This window comes from Sturnira hondurensis, unplaced genomic scaffold (assembly GCF_014824575.4).
Source record: "Sturnira hondurensis isolate 20B ecotype Veracruz unplaced genomic scaffold, ASM1482457v3 Scaffold0004136, whole genome shotgun sequence".
NCBI lineage: Eukaryota > Metazoa > Chordata > Mammalia > Chiroptera > Phyllostomidae > Sturnira > Sturnira hondurensis.
In genome coordinates this window covers 4,043,346-4,064,457 of record NW_028076767.1, presented here as the reverse complement: position 1 = coordinate 4,064,457, position 21,112 = coordinate 4,043,346, and the positions used below count along the sequence as shown (strand labels likewise).

Sequence of the window (21,112 nt, the reverse complement as noted above, 5' to 3'; positions counted from 1 at the left end):
CCGAACTGCCTGGCCAGGGCTGTGTCTATTCTTTTATATGCTGTAACATGTTGTGTTTTATAATTATTAAACATTGTAAGTTTATAAGGTAGCTTGAGGCTATATTGAATGAACTCTTTGTTGGAAACTCTATATATTACCTACACCAAATGTTCTTTTACTTCTGAATGGGGGTATTCCTTCAGTAGGAAAAAAGCAAAGTACCATCACAAATGGATTGACTGAGTCTCTTTTTCATAATGGCCATATGTTAAATAATATACACAAATGAGACTATGTTGCCAAATACAACCACATGTTGCTTAAAAACAGCCGTTTGGAACCTCAGTTAACACTTGAGCATTAGTATAGAAGAACAATTAAGTAAACTCTGGGAAATACATATTACTCTTATATGAAAAATTAAATATTTTTAATAATAAAGTATAGAAATGTTCACTTTTCTTATCAAGTAAGAAGTACAGATTCTTTTTTCTACTACTCATCCCTGTTAAGTCCTAATTAATTTATATGTTATCTGAAAAGCCTAAATTTAAAATATGGCTTGAGTAAATGTTTCTATGATCCAAAATTTTCTACCTTATAAATGGGTGATTTTATTTTTATTTTCCTAGATACCATCACAGCCATGTTCAACTGCACAGATAGGCCTGTTCTTCAGGCCATTTTTCTTAACAGTAATTGCTTTGAACATCTCATACGACTGCTACAGAATTGCAAGGTATTTTTCTATTATTTCGATAGAAATATATTATTATTTCTATTATTTTCTATTATTCTCTATTATTTTCTTTGATTTTTAAGAAGTTGTTATTTTATGTTTTGATTCAAGTTTGAGCATATTATTATCACCATTTTTTGTTATGGTAAAATACACATGTAAAATGTACTGTCTTAACCATTTTTAGGTGTATAGTACACATTATTAAGTACATTCACATTCATGTAGTTGTGTGACCATCACTACCATTCATTTCCTATTTCTTTTCATTTGATAAAAGTGAAAGTTTATACCTGTTAAACAACTCCACATTTTCCCTTCTCTTCAGCAACCACCATTCTACTTTCTGAATGGTTTTGACTATTTTATGTACCTCATGTAAGTAGAATCATACAGTGGCTTTGTGTGTGTGTGTGTGACTTATTTTATTTAGTATAATGTCCCCAAGAGTCATCCATGTTGTATCATATAGCAGAATTTTCTTCCTTTTTAAGGCCAAATAATGTGTGTGTGTGCATACCACATTTAATTTATTCATTCATCTGTCTATGGATCCCTATATTGGTTTTTACCTTTTGACTGTCACAGATAATTTTGCCATGAGTATGCATATACAATGTATCTTTGAGACCTTACTTTTAATTCTTTTGGGTGTATATTCAGAAGTCGGATTGTGGGATCATGTATTAATTCAATTTTTAATTTTTTGAGGAACCACCATAGTGTTTTCCATAATGGTTGTACCATTTTACATTCCTACCAATAGTGCACAGTGGTACAAGGGCTCCAGTTTCCCTACATCCTCATCAAGAGTTGTTATTTTCTTCTTTTTAAAATAAAAAAAAATTGATAATTGTTATCTTAATGGTTGTGAGGTGATATCTCATGTTTTGATTTGCCTTTTTCTAATGATTAGTGATAGCATCTTTTCATGCACTTTTTGGTCATTTATCTTCCTTGGAGAAATGTCTGTTTAAGACCTTTGTTCATTATAAAATTGGACTGTTCATTTATTTTGTTGAGTTTTAAAGTATTATTTCCTTATGTATTGTTAAAATTTGGTGACAGCATCTGATGCATATAATTTTGTGCTTTTGTTTCATTTAAGATTATTTCATTAGTATTTTTGTTATGTCTATAATATCTGCATGATATTACGTGGATGTACCATAATGTACTTAACTATTTCCTATTGATAGATAATTAGTCTCCAGCTTTTTTGCTGTTACATAACTTTCAGGTTTCATCAAATAGAATTTTATTTCTATCAGAATTAGTATGTCAAAGAGCATAAACTTTTTTTAAGGTTAGGGAACACTGTATTAATATTAAAACAACTTAAATAATTGGAAATGTAGAAAAATAGAAATATTACTGATTGATATGTACTGTCCCATTTACAAATTATTTTTCACTAGTTTATACTTTTAGCAGATTTGTGTGTGAGTATATAACTAGTACCTCTGTTCATTATATATTTTCATAAATTTAAGATGGTATCAGAAATATTTTAGAGAGCTTCTGGAGAAGCCTTTGAAAATGAAACTACTTCAAAGAGCTTTTACCTTTCTGTTTGAGGTATTCCTTTCATGGAGTGCCTGCTGAAAAGTACCAGGGGTTTATTCTGATTCTGTGAGAACACTTTAGAATAAGAATTTTAATACCAGCTCCTTGAATTTTTCTATACTGTTAGGAGGAGTATTCCTGAAAGCATTTATGTAACTATGATGCTTAACTGACAGTAAAACAGTAAGAAATATGTTAAGTAATAGTAGTGAATATCTATGAAGTCAGTGTAAGTACCAGATTAACTCTGGAAATTTACATATGCCTTCCCTCATCTTTTAAAAATTGTTTATTCTTGGGAAAGAAATTTGGGACAATGAAAGCAGCATAAGAGAAATGTTTATAAAACCTTTTGCTGTAAAAAAGTCATTTGGCTTTTTCAGCTGTAAAGGCAGCTTCAGTGATGAAGACAGAATCTCACATGTGTAGAGAGCCTGCCAGTTACACGTTATGTAGAAGGGTAAATCATAAACTGTAGTAAAAACTGAAATTGAACAGTATGAACTTACATTAAAATGCAGTAAGAACTACGTTTTATTAGTATGTGACTTTCTTCAATATATGAGACTCGTATAATTTTAAAAATATATCATGTTGTCGTCAACATTTTTTTAAAAATTAAAAATTTGAAATAGCTGTCATGATGGGTAGATAATATTTGCTCTTTCTATCATGGGATAGTCCAAAGTTTCTTATACTTTAGGTCTGAAAATTTGCTGACAGTCATAGTATTTTAAAATTTAATTACTTGATACCAGTTACCACATTTTATTTTGAAACAGGAAACGCTGGAAAAGAAAGAAACCTATTTCTTTCTTCTTTGGGACCTGGCCTTCCCAGTGGCCTTCCCACCTGGCAGTAGTCTTTATTTCCAGAATATCACTGTAGATTCAGAATCACTAGTCAGAATCACTGTAGATTCATAGACAAACAGTAGTCATTAAGTCTTATAAAAAAGGGGGAATCTTTGACATAAGTTGCCTCTTTTATTACACAAATAAGGAAATGTGTCCTAAGAGATTTATTTAATGATTAGCTCAAGATTAATACTAACACATGATGGAAGAAGGGTATCTTATCTAGGTATGTCTTCTGACCTTAAGTTTGTTGATACATGTAGTTTTGTAAGTGTATTAGTGGTCACTGTTTAGTCTGTAGGAAAAAATGTTTTTTGTGATTTAAATATAGGAGAATTACAGGTTTTATTGATAAACACAGATATTTGATAGAGATAAATGATATGATTCCTGAATATATAAAAATATGTGGAATCTTGTGAAAACTTCAAGTTTCTAAGTGTATTATAAGATGCTACTACAGATGTCTGTGATTGATTTTTGTTTAAACTTTTTTGTTAGTAAGGAATGAATCATATATTCTAGTTTATAATAATAGAGAATAAAAACATTATTTAAATATTCAGACCTATTGGAAACATTGTCACCTAGAGCTTTAAGTGTCATCAATAATTTTTGAATTACCTGGAAAACTATAGGTTGACTGCTGCAGTTTCTATGCTTTTTGTGTGTATGAGATTCACCAGCCAGTTTAAGTATGCATTAATGTCCTTAAGTATTTGTGTAAAGACTTCAGGGGTTGTCAAAATGAGTATCATCATACTATAAAGTACTTACAATGTCATGGAATCATTTGTTTAAATTTTATGATTGGTATAATGCATTTTAAACCACCTAATCAACAAAACAAACAAGCAAGCAAAATAGTGACAATTTCCAGAGAGTAGGTAGGTAGGGGATAAGGAGGGACAGAAGGGAAAGGGTCAAGTCAAGGAACTTGTATAAAGGACCCATGGACAAAAACTGGGGTAGGGGGTAGGATTGGATTTTTTCTTAACGTCTACCTCTTAAAATCAACTACAACAAAAATTTATCATAAAGACTGTCTTAGGAGTGAAAGTTTATGAAAGAATCAACTAAGGGATGTTCTATGGAAAAGAGTGTTGGGAGTGGGTAGAATGCTATACTTACTTTGGGAGTCACACCTACCTGGATGTGACCTTGAGTCTTAGTGACCTTGAGCAAATTTTTTTAATAGAACTTTGTTTAAATTTTAGAGGACTATACAATCAAAATTAATGTAATGGAGGAAAAAAGAATTATGAAAGATTTTTCTTAATCTTTTTACACAGTATATTTATAACCTTCAAAATTTAAAATTGTGGCAAAATATACAGAACAATATTTGTGTATATATTTTTAATGTGAATATATTTTGTTAGTACTGAATATTTTTGTATCCTGCTTTTAAATGGTGTGATATCAAGAATATGCCCAAACCAAAACGAGTCTTCCCTTCTCCAAAATATATGTCATCATATATTTTTCTTTTGAAAAAAATTTATTTTAAAATTATTTTGTTGTTGTTCAATTACAGTTTTCTGCTTTTACCCCTCACCACTCCCTACATTCCAGCTATCCCCACCTCCCTCCCCTGTTTCCACACCCCCCACCCCCCGGTTTTGCTCATGTGTCCTTTATAGTTCCTGAAAACCCTTCCCCCCTTTCCAGACATTATTCCCTCCCACCTCCCCTCTGGTTACTGTCAGTTTGCTCTTAATTTTAATGTTTCTGATTATATTTTGCTTGTTTGCTTGTTCTGTTGATTAGGTTCCAGCTGGAGGTGAGATCATATGGTATTTGTCTTTCACCACCTGGCTTATTTCACTTAGTATAATGCTCTCCAGTTCCATCCATGCGTCACAAAGGGTAGAAGTTCTCTCTGCTGAGTTTTTTGGTCCATTTACACAATGGACCATAGGTTTTTGGTCCATTGTGTAAATGGACCATAGTGTTTTGATCCATTCATTTACTGATGGGCACTCAGGTTGCTTCCAGCACGTTACTTTTATAAATTGTGCTACTATGAACATTGGGTTGCATAGGTTCTTTTAGATTGGTGATTCAGGGTTCTTAGGACATAATCCCAGCAGTGGAATTGCCTTGTCATCATACAGTTTTCAAAACCTTGTTTTTAATGACTGATGGAGGAGCTAAGGGACCAATTTCCCTACCTGAATAAAAGCTACTTAATCACCATGATGTCAGTGGCTCCATCGCCACAGCTACCCCAGATGGTGGGATCCTGCTCATCTCTGGGACAGGCTCCAACTGCCTGTACCAAATAAACAAATATTTCAATACAGTAGTTCTCAAAGTGTGAGGTTTCCAAGATCATTTTAGGGAGTCTGCAAAGTCAAATCTTAATATTTCTCTTTGAGGCTAGATTTTCTTCATAAACATTAACCAAATAGCATTGTCATAATGATCTGAATGAAACAGCAGGTATGAGAGTTCATCTGCTTTCTATTAAGTCAAACACTTAAAAAATTATAAAAATACAGAAGTGGTGCCATTCTCACAAATGTTAGTATAAGGTATATTTTGGAAAATAACAGTTACTTTTCATAAAAATGTTAGGTCAACATATAATGGATTTTTTATTTTATTTATTTATTTATTTTAAAGATTTTATTTATTTATCTTTAGAGAGGAAGGGAAGGAGAGAGGGAGAGAAACATCAATGTATGGTTGCCTTTCGTGCGTCCCCTGCTGGGAGTTGGCCTGCAGGGAACTGACCTGCAACCCAGGCATGTGCCCTGACTGAGAATCGAACCGCGATCGTCTGAGTCGCAGGCCTGTGCTCAATCCACTGAGCTGCACCAGCTAGGGCTAGATTTATTGTTATTTTTTAATGAATAAACATTTTTAATGTTTTGATTTTAATTTCTAATATGGTAAATACTGATGGATATAACCCACGTAACTGTTCTTTGGGGCTCTCACAATAATTTTTAAGTGGTTAAGGGGTCCTGAGACCAGAAGTTTGAGGATTTCTCTTTCAACCTATGGATGAACTGTAATTTATTTAATTATTCTACTATTGGGTGTTTGGGTGGTTTCTTACTTTTTACTATTATACAATAAATAAGGCCAGAGTAAACATCTCTTCTAAAATTGTGATGTAAAGTTTCTGTTTCTTAGGGTAAATTTATAGAAATAAAAATATTAATTGAAAGAGTAAGAACTTTTAAAAAGATTCTTGATATAGATTGCTTTCTGGAAAGACTACTTATTTTTGCTTTCATCACTTTTGAGCAGTCAATATCTTTTAAGCTAGATAATATGGAATATTACTGTTTTTTAAAAAATTAGTGATAATTATAACACCAGCTTTTATTTATGAAGCCCTTATTTTTTGCTGTATACTGTGCTAATAATCTAGCATGGATTATCTCATTTAATCTCCATTCCTATTTCATGAGATAATAATCTTTTGCTTTTTGAGAAAATAACCTTGGAGAAGTGGTGTTTTTGTTTTTTGTTTTTGTTTTTCCTTAGTTAATAGTGGAACCAAGATTCACATCCAGGATCCTAATTCCAAAGCCTATATTGTGAACACTGATTTATTTTTAGATTAAGCTTTATTTACCACATCAGACTACATACCTTTATCCACTTTATATTGCATTATTTCAGCACATTACTCAACTTTTCTCATTTCTGAAATGATAGAACTTCCTAAGAGGAACTTTATTCTTAGGGTGCTCTTGGTAAATCCCTATAAGTCTAACTTTCTCTCCCTTTTCACTCTCATTTCAACTCTTTCTTTTTACCCAGACTGTGACTGAGATGTTATGGGATGCTGAGTTTATATACTTAAACTGAAATACTTGATTCCTTTTTAGTATACAAACTTACTTACGCTTAACTCTTGATACTGTTGATTTGTGTTTGCGAAAAAACTGTTTTAACAAAATGAGTGGTCAGATAAATTTGGAAAATGCTACACATTGACTTCCCTTGTCAAACTACATATTAGCATATTTCAGACTTAAAAAAGTATTTCTGGAAAGAACCCATGACCCTTTTTAAAGTTAGTTGAATAGCATTTCACAAACATACGTGGCCACAGAACCCTCACTGTGCATCATTACTACAGGTTAGTCTGTATCAGTAGCACATTTTCTTTTCTGTGAAACATTCTCTCTGCTGGTTCTTTAAGAATTTAGGCATATTAACTAATTTAATTATTGCTGTTTCTTATTGTAGTTCTTTGAGTTCCAAGGGAGAATAAATAATAGAGTATATGAACTTAATATTTGTTATAAAAATGAGTAGTTGATTGTCAGTTTAAATGTGGTATGCTTCATAAGTGGATTCTTGAATTTATTTTCAAGAGACATGGAAACCCATTTAAGCTTCATTTCTCCTATAGGTAACAGCTTAATGTTTTTTCTCCATTATTCTTGTCTCTGTTTTTAACAGCTATTTTTAAATGCTAACAATAAGGTGGCAGACAAGAACGAGAAAGACCTTGCCAACAAATTACTGACAGAAATAAATGAGGACCAGGTATCTACAAAGCCTGCATCTTGTTTCAGCTGAAGTCCAAAATCATCAGTGGGAGCAACTGTTCCTGTACTTTTCTTCTTTTGTCTTAAACACACATACATGATCTAATTCTAATCTTCATAAAATATTTTAAAAAATATTTTAAAACTATTTTAGCAATACTTAAATATTGCTAAAAGTAATTTTAATTATTTTATCTGAAAGATGAATAGGTTAAAATTTTGGTGGTTGATATTAATGATCAACAGTATTCTATTTGTGTCTGTGTGCATTCTTTTCAGTGTGAGGAGATATAAAGTACAGGAATGGGATCCCAGTATCAGTGCTGTCCACCTGGTGGTGATTTCATAATTTTGGGGCTTCTTTTCCTAAGCATTGTGGTGTATTGGGACTTCAGGGCTTTGTGAATATGTATGGTCAGTTTTAATATCTTGATTCTTTGCTTCTTGATTTCAAATAATAATTATAATTCAGTGGACAACCTGAATCTTGGAGGAAGGGAAGAAGATGCTGAACCCTTTGAGTTTTAATTTAGAATAAAACTTAACTTTTTTCCCTAAATATTCAACTCTATATGGGGATAGATAGAAATACATAATTTATGTTGCTTTTTGTAATAAATAGGTCATTTAGTTTGGAGAGACCACCTACAAAATTGCTTTTTTTTTCCCCCCAATTTTTTTTCACATTTCGATGAGCTTACAAGATGTCCTAATTAACATTATCTTGATGTTCAAGTTTATAAATAGAGCTATGGTATAGACAGAGACATGATAATTTATTTTCTATTCTGGATGTGCAACATCAATTTTCAGAGTACTGTTTTAGATATCTCTAAGTATTAGTCCCTTTTAAGGCACTCCTATAGATTCATAAAATAGTTATAATAGTCTTTTTCTTAGAGGTTTATGTTAGTATTTCTGATTTTAGGTTCTGTGATGCCTAGTCCTCTTAAAGTCTAGGAAAAGTCTTATTTGTATGAAATTCTGTACGCAGAATGTTTAATGCGTATTGTTTGTTACTTATGTGATGCTTATTGTATGTAATGTTTGATAAACAAAGAACATGAACAGAAGCCAAGATATCAATTTAAATAACTTGCCTGAAAGTGGTAGCCGCTTGGCTTAAAATAACAAAGATCAAATCAGTCCCCTTTTTTTCAAATCTTTTTTAGTGGGGAGGGGAAGAAAATCCTATTTGTGGAGTGGCTACCTTTTAAGTCATAGTAATATATTCTCAAAAGCCAGTTTTGGGGACTATTAGTTATTACAACTTTCTCATCCTTATGGCAGTTTCATGGTTGACTAAGCTTAATGATATGTGTCATGTTCAGTTTTTTCAGTATTGTTGAGGTTATGTATATTTTTTGTTTTTATTTTTGCTATAAATGCAGTGACCTGAAATTTAACCTCTTTTTTATGTTAAAGATTAAACAAAAACAGACAAAACAAAACTGCTTATCTTTTTTTACTACTTTTAGCATTAAAGGTTACCTTCTTAAAAACATGACATTGCTCATAGATACATCTTTCATTTTCTGCTTTAAATTCTGTATATTATGTAAAAATAGATACACTTTATTATTTGCAAGTATGATTAATTGATTAGTATATGCACATATACCATTTCAGGGTTTGAAAACTAAGTAGACAAGACTATTTTAGACATTATACATGCTAATAAAATATAAAGCTAGGATGTTCATGTGTATTTTTAAGGAAAATTAAAAAATAGCATTTCCAATGATAGACCTCCCTCCCTTCCTCTTGAGATGGTCCATTAAAAAAAAAAGCATGAATTAAGCTTGGTGTTTTGCGGTTTTCTTTTCCCCAAAATTTTAATGTAATGATTGAATGTAACCATATCCTTCTTGACATGTGGCTTGTTTTCTGTCAAGTAGGTAACTTTTCTTGCAGGTTGTAGTGTTTCAGAAATCCATTTCATTGGAAGAGGAATGTATTGCATGTTAAGTAATTATTTTTTCAGGTTTTCAGAAACAAAGGTTTCCTAACTAACAAATCTTGACTACTTTTATTAATTTCTTGTTTTTTTCTCCTTCTGGTAGGCATTTCAGGGACAGCTGGATTGTTTGGCTGTATCAACCATTCAGGCTTTGACAGCAGTAATGAACAAATCTCCAGCTGCTAAGGTGAAACATATATCCCCAAGCTCCAAAATGTTATTTTAGATACACAGTCATATCTTGGTACCCATCGACTTCAGAACTCATCAAACCCTGTGCTCATTGCATTTTGACAAGAAAAAAATGTTTCAGTGTTTGTTATTTGCTCAGGACTATTAGAGCATCACACTTATTAGAACTTGTGTGAGTCACGACACTGCCCTGCAAGAGAAAGTGCTTCATCATTAGGTACTCGTCAGTTTCGGCACTCGTCATGAGTTCTGGAACAAATTAATGATGAGTACCAAGGTACCACTGTACCAGTTTTTATTATGTAATTCCCAAAGTCATGTATGAAAATGTATAATACATACAGTTTCACACCTGAAATGAAATACTACATTTTGCCGTGTATAATGTGCACCTTTTTGCCCAAATTTTCATGGGAAAAATAAGGATGCACTTAATACATGGGAAGTACCTGAAATACGTTGTATCTGTTTTTGTGTTTTGTAATTTGTTACATAAAATTTCTTGTATTATAATATATGTTCAAAAATAAATACTAAAATTTCTTTATAATACAAAAAACAAGGATCTAAATATAAATAAATAAATAATTGAATTAAAAATTAGAATGAAAGTTTTTTTTCCTGAAAATTTGGGCCAAAAATGTGGGTGCTTATTACACACAGCAAAATATGATAGTTCACAAAATATCTTAGTATAGGAATCCACTTTTCTGATAATTTTAAAGACTGATGCCTGTGGGCACTGCTTTGGGATTAAGACATTGATGCCTAAACTGCATGCCAGTAAGGATTTATGGCAGGGGCGTCCAACCTCTTGGAGTCTCTGGGCCACCCTGGAAGAAGAAGAGTTGTCTTGGGCCACACACTAAATACACAAACACTAATGAAACTGATGTGCAAAAAAAAAAGGCCCATGCATAATTTCATGATATCCACCACCACAGACAAGCAAAAAAGTCCTCACATAATAACCCTAGTTATGTAGCAGCCCTTTCAATAATGTTTTAAAATCATTGAGCAGGTCCCAAAGTTTGTGGTTACTAGTACAGAGAATGTTCATATCTCAATAATGAAACTTAGTATGAATCTTAGTAATAAATCTAAGTAATGTTTTAAGTAAATTTATGACTTTGGTTTGGGCCTCATTCAGAGCCATCCTCCCTGGGTTGCAAATGGCCCCCAGGCCACAGGTTGAAACCCTGACAGTAAACACGTGGGAAGAGACCACTGGTGTTGAAATGATTATTTTAAGTGATTCTATGATAGTGTGTTTAAAGAATTAAATTTTATATCCTAGTTTTTCTTCATTAGTAAAATAATCACTCTTTTACTATGTGGTCACTTCATGACTGCTGAGAGCATGAACATTTTTTACATGTCAGCAGTTCTACCAACTGGGGACTTGTTTTTTCATTTGGCCATGGAAATTCTGCTTCTTTGGTTGTAGTCACTAACCTTCAGGATTTTCTTTCCTTTTCTTTCTTTCACAACCACTGGCTCTGTCCTGCTGTCCACTTGCGCTGATTTTGTGCTAGTAGTTTCCTTGTTGAGTAGTTTGGGGGTTAGTGAGACCGTCTGTATAAAGTGGTAAGCGTAGTGCCAGGCACATGGTAAATGCTTAAAATATTACTATTGTTGTTAACATTTACCTTTTTATCCATCACCTCTAATATGTTTCATGCCTTAATTACCTTTCTGGTACCAGAAATGAATGAATTCCTCCTTGCTTACTAAGCCAAGCCATTAGTTTTATTCCACTCTTTGTTGATTTTTGTGAGGAAATGAATGTTTGCCCTATGTTGTTACTGCTTATAACTCTTGGTTGGATTTCTGCTAAATAGGCTTTCATAACTATTAACAGGCTGGCTTGAGAATCTATCTAATCTTCATTTAAAACAGTTTCTATAAGGATAAAGATCATTGTAAGTTCTAAGTAATTTGACTTCTGTAGTAATACAGTATAAGGGATTGCTTATACTGTATTATGAAATTCAAACCTAAAATGGTGTTCAAAGCTTTTTGCAGCATCAGTTTTTTATAGTGTATAATGCCTTGCATGGTTAAAAATTTAAAATACTATTTAAATAAAAAGACCATTTAAAGTATACCTTTTGAAAAGATTTTCTTTCTACTCTTTGTTCACAGTCAACTAGTTCCCTTTCTTAGAGACAACCAGTCGTACTCATCATGTTAAAATCTTTTGATTTTTATAATGAGTGTGTATAGTTCTGCCTCCTTTACTGGACCAGTTTACTGTTGCTCAGTTTTTTGGTTGTCTTCATATTTTATGTAATGGTTTTGTGTCTCGCTATTTCAAAAATATGTGATTAGACCTTACTAAAGTGATCTTTGTGCTCTTGCTAGTTCAGACCATTTAGATACAAAGAGTCAAAAGAAAATGACCCAGGTTTCTTTTCTTTTTTTTGTCACTACTCAAAATTGCCAGGACTCATTAGTCCTTTGAGGCTGCTCTCTGATTCCTGTTATTCCCAGATTCTCCTTTTTTTTTCTCCATTTTTGTTTTAACTTAATGTAATACTGCTCTATTTATAAATCAAGTGAAGAAAGTAAAGAAGTGTCATGTGACCTAGCCTATAAAATAATTTTATAATATGCAACTATTGCTAATTTCATTTATTATATATTTTAGTAGATTATTATAAATTATATTTAGAAGGTATATGGAGTTCATTTTAAGATGAAGATATGTGGTTTGAGAAAACAGAAATGTTGAACTTATAATCTTTAATGTTAATTAGCTTAAATGGATGTTATACAATATTTAAAAATATTTTCCAGCAAATCTGGTCTTTGAAAATGTGCTTTAATATGTTGATTTTCTCTCCCCTAGGAAGTATTTAAAGAAAGAATTGGTTATACACATATGTTTGAAGTATTAAAATCCCTGGGTCAGCCATCACTGGAACTACTTAAAGAACTTATGAATATGGTGAGTTTTTTTAGCTTTGTTAGAAGTTGTGTTATTTCCCTATAAAAATGGTAACTAACTTTTTATCTCATGTTGCCTTACAGGCTGTAGAGGGTGACCACACTTCAGTTGGGATTTTGGGCATTAGTAATGTCCAGCCTCTCTTACTTCTTATCCAGTGGCTTCCTGAGCTAGAATCACAAGACCTACAGATCTTCATCTCTGATTGGCTGAAAAGAATTTGTTGCATTAATAGGCAGAGTCGAACCACTTGTGTCAATGCAAACATGGGAATTAGAATCATCGAAACCCTTGATTCCCATCCTGCCCTCCATCGAACTTGTGCTGAGAACCTGATTGCCCTCCATGGTTCCTTGGGGAGTCAGTCAGTGAGCTCAGAAGAAATCCGTCGACTACTAAGATTGCTGAGAGTGGATGAATCTGAGTGTTTTCACCCTTATACTACTCCCGTGACTCGAGCCATCCTGACAATGGCTCGAAAACAGAGTCTAGAGAGTGCACTGCAGTATTTCAACTTGTCACATAGTATGGCAGGAATTTCTGTGCCTTCCATACAGAAATGGCCAGGATCTGCCTTTTCCTTCAGTGCTTGGTTTTGCTTAGATCAGGATCAGTTGGCGCTTGGCAGTACTAACAAAGGAGGAAAAAGAAAACAGTTGTACAGGTACTGGTACAAGTTATAAAAATACAAGTGAATACTGTCATAGGGTATATGCTGTGATTCTTAAAAAGGAAAAAGCTAGAGCCTTGGCTGGTGTAGCTCAGTGGATTGAGCGCAGGCCTGCAAACCACACGATTGCGGTTTGATTCCCATTCAGGGCACATGCCTGGGTTGTGGGCCAGTTCCCAGCAGGGGACTCATGAGAGGCAACCATACATTGATGTTTCTCTTCTTCCCTTCCCCTCTAAAGATAAATAAATAAAATCTTTTAAAAAATAAAAAATAAAATAAAATTTTTTAAAAAAGGAAAAAGCTTTTCCAAGCATTTAGTTTTTACTTTATTTCTTTTCATTTTTATTTCTCAGGTAACTGTAATGAAAGTAGCAGCAGTCCTTTACCCCCAGTGGTATATAAATTGTTGAGCTCAAAGCAGAAATACAGCTCAGGGATCTAGTTTTCAAATGTACAAGTTATATGCACAGTTTAATTATAGATGCTATGTTGCTTTCATAATAATTGTATATCTCAAATATTTTGCTAATTCTGAGTTTAGTTTGGAAACAAGTCTCATCTTAAAAATATTATAAAAATGGAGAACAAAGGAATAATAAACTTGAAATTGAATCTTTATGCCCCACTGAAGGTGCTATATAATTATGTGAAGGACTGGAAAACATATATATATATATATATATATGTATGTATCCAAAATTAGTCACTTCAGTAAGTTTTAATATACCTTTGATTTTTAAGACCCTTATTCATCTTTTCTGAATCTTACTTAGGCAGATTTTTAAGATTTGAAAATTTATACCTTTACTATAGTTTACTAATGGAATTCCACTTGTAAGACTACCTTTTATAATGTAAGGAGCTCTTAATGCCCAAAAAGGATTTAAAAATCATCTTTGAACCAAAATGGGACTGATGTTTGGCAATAGAATGTAAGCCACAATGTCTTAGATAAAAATATTCATGATGACCTTTATTATGGTTTTGTGTGCTTCAGATAAACTGAATAACTGACTTCAAAAGTTCTGATAATACGTATTTTTCTTAGCTTTTTTACAGGAAGTGGCATGGGTTTTGAAGCTTTTATTACCCATTCAGGTATGTTGGTTGTGGCAGTGTGCACGAAAAGAGAATATGCAACAGTTATGCTTCCTGACCACAGTTTCTGTGATTCTCTCTGGGTAAGGCTTTAGGGCATCACATTTAACTTCTTGATACTTTCCTTTAAAAAGCACTCATTTGCCCTGACTGGTGTAGCTTCGTTGGTTGGGCACCATCTCACAGAGGGAATGGTTACCGATTTGATTCCTGGTCGGGGCACCTGCCTGGGTTGAACGTTTGGTGGCAGGTTGGAATATGTACTGTAAGAGACAACCAGTTGATGTTTCTTTCTCACATCTGTACCTCTCTCCATCTCTTTCTCCCTCCCTTCTCTCTCTAAAAAAAAATAAATCTTAAAAAAATAAAACCTATTTTAAAATTTAAAATAAATTTAAAAAAATAAAACATTTGTTGAATGTATATCAGTTGTTAAGATCTACTTTCTTAACAACTTCTAAGCATGTTTTTTTGAGTAGATTAATTTTCACTTTGTATTAATGTTGAAGTTTATCTATAAGGAGTTAATACCATTTATCATTATTGTAAATTTAGCAGTAATCATTTTTCTACTAAAAATTAAAATATTTCAAGTGTTCTAGAATTAAATTTGGTTTTGAATGAGAACATAAATTGTTAAAAATGTCATTTCTGTTGCTTTTCTTAAAATATGAAATGGTTCTCATTAGAAAAAACTTGATTCTAAAAGCTACTCACAGACTTGGAAAATATACTGTGTTACAGTTGTGTGTACATTTTCTAGAATAGTCATGTTTTCATAATACTACAAAAATGTTACTTAATCATTTTACTCAACATTTAGTTATGCTTATGTGCACTTTTCACACAAACTAGTTAGAGAGTAATATTCTGAAAACATTCCAAGATCTTAATATGATTTTTCTCCTTTTAAACACATCTTACTTTGCCAGCACAACATAACCATTGTTCACATGCCTGGAAAAAGGCCCTTTGGGCAGAGTCTCGTCTACATCTACGACAATGGGCAGCAGAAGGCCTCTGCCCCTCTCCGGTTTCCTGCCATGAATGAAGTGAGCACAGCTAAGTTACTGTTCATAGATCAGTTCATTGAGAACTCTTGAAAAATTTTAGTTTAGTGTAGAAAGTTCTCCTTATTCTAAGTACGGGGCTATAAATTTTAATGTTTTCTCTATACTAAGATACAGTAAATTAATATTTAATTCAGTTAGCCTGTTATTATTAGTTGAAGTCAGATAACATGTAATAAAGAAAAAACAATTCAAGGAAGAAACAAATATAATTAAGGGCTTAGAGGAAAAGACTTAAAACAGCCAGAGGGAAACCAAAGAAATTGAATAAAGCAGAGCAAAGGATCATTTAATAAACCCTTCAAGTATAGAACAGTTATAAACCATTATGGTGGACTTGTTTCCTTCTCCATTGAATTTGAAACAACAATGAAGAGACTTAAATCTTTACATTGTATTGTAGTTAGGTATAAGATATAATTTATTTTCTAGGGTGATTCTTAAAGAACATTAGTGTAAAAGTTCTTTGAGAGTATTTGGATAATTTTGAAAGGACCTTTTGTGAAGGTAATAGGATGGATTAGATTACTTCCCATATTTTAGATTCTGCTATTTCTTGTTGATATTTATCTCAATGACCATTTCAGGATAACCTATAACATTATTCTGATGTTTAATTCTCTGTTTATAAATTTGAAGGGGGAAAGGAGTTTTCTCTATTTTAGAATATAGTAAAGTTTTTAAAACATTTTTTTGTTACTATACACTCATTAAAAATTTAAACTTTGAAAAAGAATATAAAGTGAGTTATAAAAGTAATGTATCCAAGTCAAGTAGGCCAAAGGTAACATCTGTAATGTTAGCTTATGTGTGCACATGCACATATGTATCATGATCTAGCAAGTGTGCTTAATTTTATGAACTGTTTCATTTTAAATGCGGTGAAAGGAATTTAATTAAAATTGTGTGATTTATTTTGTTTCTTCATTTTTAGCCTTTTATTTCATGCTGCATTGGTTCAGCTGGGCAAAGAACCACCACTCCTCCGCCATCCCAAATCCCAGATCCACCTTTTTCTTCTCCCATTACCCCTCATCGGACATCCTTTGGTGGAATTCTCTCTTCAGCCTCCTGGGGAGGAACAATTGAAAAATCAAAATCAATTACCAAATTGATATCAGCAGGAACCCAAGACAGTGAATGGGGGTGTCCCACATCTCTGGAGGGCCAACTAGGGTCTGTTATTATCTTCTATGAAGCACTACAACCTCCCCAGGTGAAGGCGTTATATTTAGCAGGTGAGTAAATTTACATTCATATTGTTTAATTAAACTTAGTGGGTTAATTTTGTTGTTGCCTAAACCTGAAAAGTGTATTTTTTTTAAAAAATTCTCATCTGAGGACAGACATGCTTATTGATTTCTAGAGGGAGGGGAAGAGGGGGAGAGAAACATTGATAGGTTGCCTCTTGTACCTGCCCTGATTGGGTACTGAACCTGCAACCTAGGCATCTGCCCTGACTGGGAATCGAACCCACAACCTTCTGATTTATGGGACAACACTTCAACTAACTGACCACACCAGCCTGAAAAGTGCTGGAAAGTGTATTTATTTTAGTTGAAACTTAAAGGGAAAAAAACCCGCATCACTTACCATACTTTTTCCCCCCTTGGCATTATTGAGATGTTACTGACACACATGTATGTTTAAAGTATACAAAACGATGATTTGACATATATATATATATATATATATATATATATATATATGTTGCAAATTGATTGCCATAATAGTTAACACCTCTATCCCCTCACATAATTACCATTTTGATATGTGTTAATAATATGTAAGATCTACTTTTTCCTTTTTATTGTTTATTAGGGTAACCAGTGACGCCAGTGACACTGGTTACCTCAATAACAAAATTATAACAGGGTTCAGGTATACGATTCCACAACACATCATCTGCACACTGTATTATGTATTCACTACCCCAAGACAAATCACTTTCCATCACCATTTATCCCCGCATACTCTCCTCCACCTCTCTAAGATCTACTTTCTTAACAACTTTTAAGTATGTTATACAGTATTATTAATTATACTACACCATACTCTTTTTAGATAGGCTAAATAGAGCAAAACTTTGGTAAATATTTCAAATGTCGTCCATAAACTGTCTAATATTAGTTTGTTAGGACTGCTATAACAAAATACCACACATTGTATGGTTTAAATACTATTTTATTATAATTGTGGAAGCTAGAATTTCAAGATCAGTTTTCTGTCAGGCCTGATTTCAGGTGAGGCCTCCATTCCTGGCCAGTAGGTGACTGCCTTCTAGGCTGTGTGCTCACATGGAGTCTCCTCTCTGTATGTGTGCAGAGAGTATCTGTGGTGTCTTCTCCTCTTATGAGTGGCCCTAACTGATGAGTTAATCATGATTACCTCTTTAAAGGCCTTATCTCCAAATACAGTCACATTGGGGATCATACCTACAACATATGAATTTTGTGGGTACACAATTCAGTCCATAATGCTTTTGACAGATTTTAATAAAATGAGGAAACAAAATATAAGTCTGCCTTCATAAGAAATTACATGACTGGTTCTAAAATCCTGAGTTTTCAAAACTTGTCATTTTTATAATTCATGTGTTAATACACCTGAAGATTTCATGAAGGCAATAGAATTATGAGTCCTTAGATAAAATTATGAGCTGTTTTTGTTTTGGCTTTTCTTTCAGCTGTGATTTAAAATATGCACAGATTATTATTGGATCATAATTATTTTTAAAATTATATCTATTTTTCATAGGTTATTCAGGAGTTAAGCCTTTAAGTAGTCAAGTATAGTAACTGAAGAATAGCTTATTATTTGTCAAAATTTCCTTTTTAGATTACGTGGGAGCTTTGAGATAAATGAGAATGTCCAAACTTTTAAAGTTTAGAACCTTTTCATTACTTTAAAACTCACCAAAATATTTGACGTTGAGCTTTAGAATCCAAAAAATTCCAAATTAATAAGTAATTTAGTGTAATCATCACAGCTGTGTAGTTTGGATTTTGTTCTTACAGTTGTTTCTACTTATAATTCTACTCTTATAAATAATAAAAATTTGTTATATAGTGCTCATAATGACCATTTTAATGGCTGCATAATAATTGGATTCATAATTTATAATTCACTTGTTTATAATATTTAATATTTTTATTTCTATTTATTTGTTTCTTAATTGTTGTTCAGTTATAGTTGTCTGCATTTCCCCCACCACCACTTCCTCCACTCCAGCCAAATGCACCTCCTTCCCTTGCTTCCACCGTCCCCCTTGGTTTTGTCTGTGTGTCCTTTATAGTAGTTCCTGAAAATCCTTCTCCCCACAGTCCCTTCCCCACCTCCCCTCTGGCTGTTGTTAGATTGTTCTTAATTTCATTGTTTCTAGTTATATTTTGTTTGTTTTTTTGTTGTTGTTATGTTCCTATTAAAGGTGAGATCATATGGTATTTGTCCCTCACCACCTGGCTTATTTCACTTAGCATAATGCTTTCCAGTTCTATCCATGCTTTCACAATGGGTGGGAGCCCCCCCCCTTTTTTTGTCTCTGCTGCATAGAATTCCACTGTGTAAATGTACCATAGTTTTTTGATCCATGCATTTACTGATGAGCACCTAGGTTGCTTCCAACTCTTGGCTATGGTAAATTGTGCTACTCTGAACATAGGCAGGAAACTGATATGTCCCCTAGAGCAAGGGACATAAAGGAAAGAATAAAAAATGGGGTCTAATCAAAATAAAAAGCTTCTGCACAGCTAAAGGAAACAGTATTAAAATAAAAAGAGAACCAACCATATGGGAAAGCATATTTGCCAGTGTAACCTCAGACAAGGGTTTAATCTCCAAAACAAAATATTTAATATTGATATAAACTTTAAATATTAAATATGATGAACTGTTGTACTTATTGTTTTTTCTTGATAGATTTATTTATGGTAAATTTCCAGGATGAATATTTAAAGTGATGAATATATTTTTGGCTTTCAAAATATGTTACCCAATCAGCTTCTAAAAGGGATATACCAGTTGACAGTTCCTACCAGTAATACATAAGTATACCAGGTTCATCACAGCCTCATTAAGGTGGAATGGTCAATACTATTTCCTCTGTTTTTGATGTAAAATTGAACCAGTTTTAATTGTATTTCTTTGATTTTTTTTTTGTAAACTCAAGAATTTTTTCCTACTCATTTTTATTTCATCTCTGTGATATATATCCACATCATTGATTATATTGTTATTTTGTCATATAAATTTAATTGGTTTACATTAAATAAGTTAATAGATAAACTTTGTTATATTTAATATTAATCTTATAAATTTCCTTTCTGTAGTGGAGATTGATTCATCTCGCCACCTTTTCCAGGTTTTGGATGAATTGGAAGTGTTATAAAAATTAAGTACATTTTGGCTAGTGTGTTTTAACTATGTTAGGAGCTTCAGAGAGCTCAATTTTAAATTTTGTTCTAATTATATAGAACCAAAGAGGCGTGTCTATTCACTGATATGTGTGTGTGTATAAATAATTTTCAGGTCCAAACTGTTTAAGCCCTTGGAAATTTCAAGAGTCTGACATGGCCGACCTGCCTGGAAATGTCCTTCTTCACTACACTGCAAAGGTCAGAGTAAATGCATGGATTGTTCATTTAGTTGTAACTATGCTATCTATGGAGTAGAATTCCTTTTTAAATTTTGTCATTTCAGTGGGTAATTGAGAAGGAAGGGTTTGAATTATATTAAAAATTATTACTTTTTGAAGGGAGTAGAAAAGCATTAAAAATAAAGGTGCGCCTCTCAAGTATGGTTCAAATGTGATCATTAGTCATCACAACAGTATGAGTGGCAACAGCTGTAATAGGAGTTTGTGCTAATGAATTGACTTTAGTTAATGAAACAGTTTAAAAGTTTTACTCCTACTTTTTGCGGAGGAGAGAGAAAACAATTTGCTCAGCATTTGCTTTGTAATTTTTAAAATATGTTAGTCTGAAAAAAATTACTTAGAAGGAGAAAAAGAAACCTATGCTTATTCCTTTTTCCTTGGGCAAAAAGGTCAGCAAGGACTGAGCAAAAGAAAATGAAAGGTAGAACTGGAAAGAAGAAAAGGGAGAAGAGGCATAAACAAACTTTATCAATTGCTTTCATTGTATTCAGTTTGACATTGACATAGAAAATGCTTTTGCTGTGTGAGATTATACATTGTAGATTTTTTTTTAGTTTAGCCTGCTAGTATATGGCCATAATTTATTACATCGAATACTCCTTTGCTATATCTAGTCTGATAAAATTTACTTATTATTTGGTATTTTCCCCTAACTTTTTATTTTGATTAATTTCAAATGTAGAGAGAAATTGAAAGAATGGTAAGGCAGAATCTTATATACTGTTCACCTAAATTTCCCAATTATTACATTTTGCCACAGGTTTCTTTATCTGTCTTTCTCAAATCATTTGTGAAAGCAGATTAACATACCTATCAAAACACTTTAATCCTGACTTTCCCCCCACATAATATTA

General features: G+C 32.8%; 1 protein-coding gene across 3 annotated transcripts in view; it reads left to right on the top strand.

The window, feature by feature from the left end:
• Positions 1–21,112, top strand: part of NBEAL1 (neurobeachin like 1) — a 161,527-nt gene that overhangs the window by 51,341 nt on the left and 89,074 nt on the right. For 2 of the 3 annotated variants that reach the window (XM_037043566.1, XM_037043567.1), the window contains exons 10-18: positions 615–721; positions 7,573–7,659; positions 9,725–9,808; positions 12,665–12,763; positions 12,847–13,427; positions 14,485–14,617; positions 15,467–15,586; positions 16,539–16,842; positions 20,132–20,217. In XM_037043566.1, coding sequence (XP_036899461.1) covers positions 615–721; positions 7,573–7,659; positions 9,725–9,808; positions 12,665–12,763; positions 12,847–13,427; positions 14,485–14,617; positions 15,467–15,586; positions 16,539–16,842; positions 20,132–20,217 — 1,601 coding nt within the window. The remainder of the gene's footprint in view (positions 1–614; positions 722–7,572; positions 7,660–9,724; positions 9,809–12,664; positions 12,764–12,846; positions 13,428–14,484; positions 14,618–15,466; positions 15,587–16,538; positions 16,843–20,131; positions 20,218–21,112) is intronic. The other variant, XM_037043568.1, reaches the window with a different exon arrangement.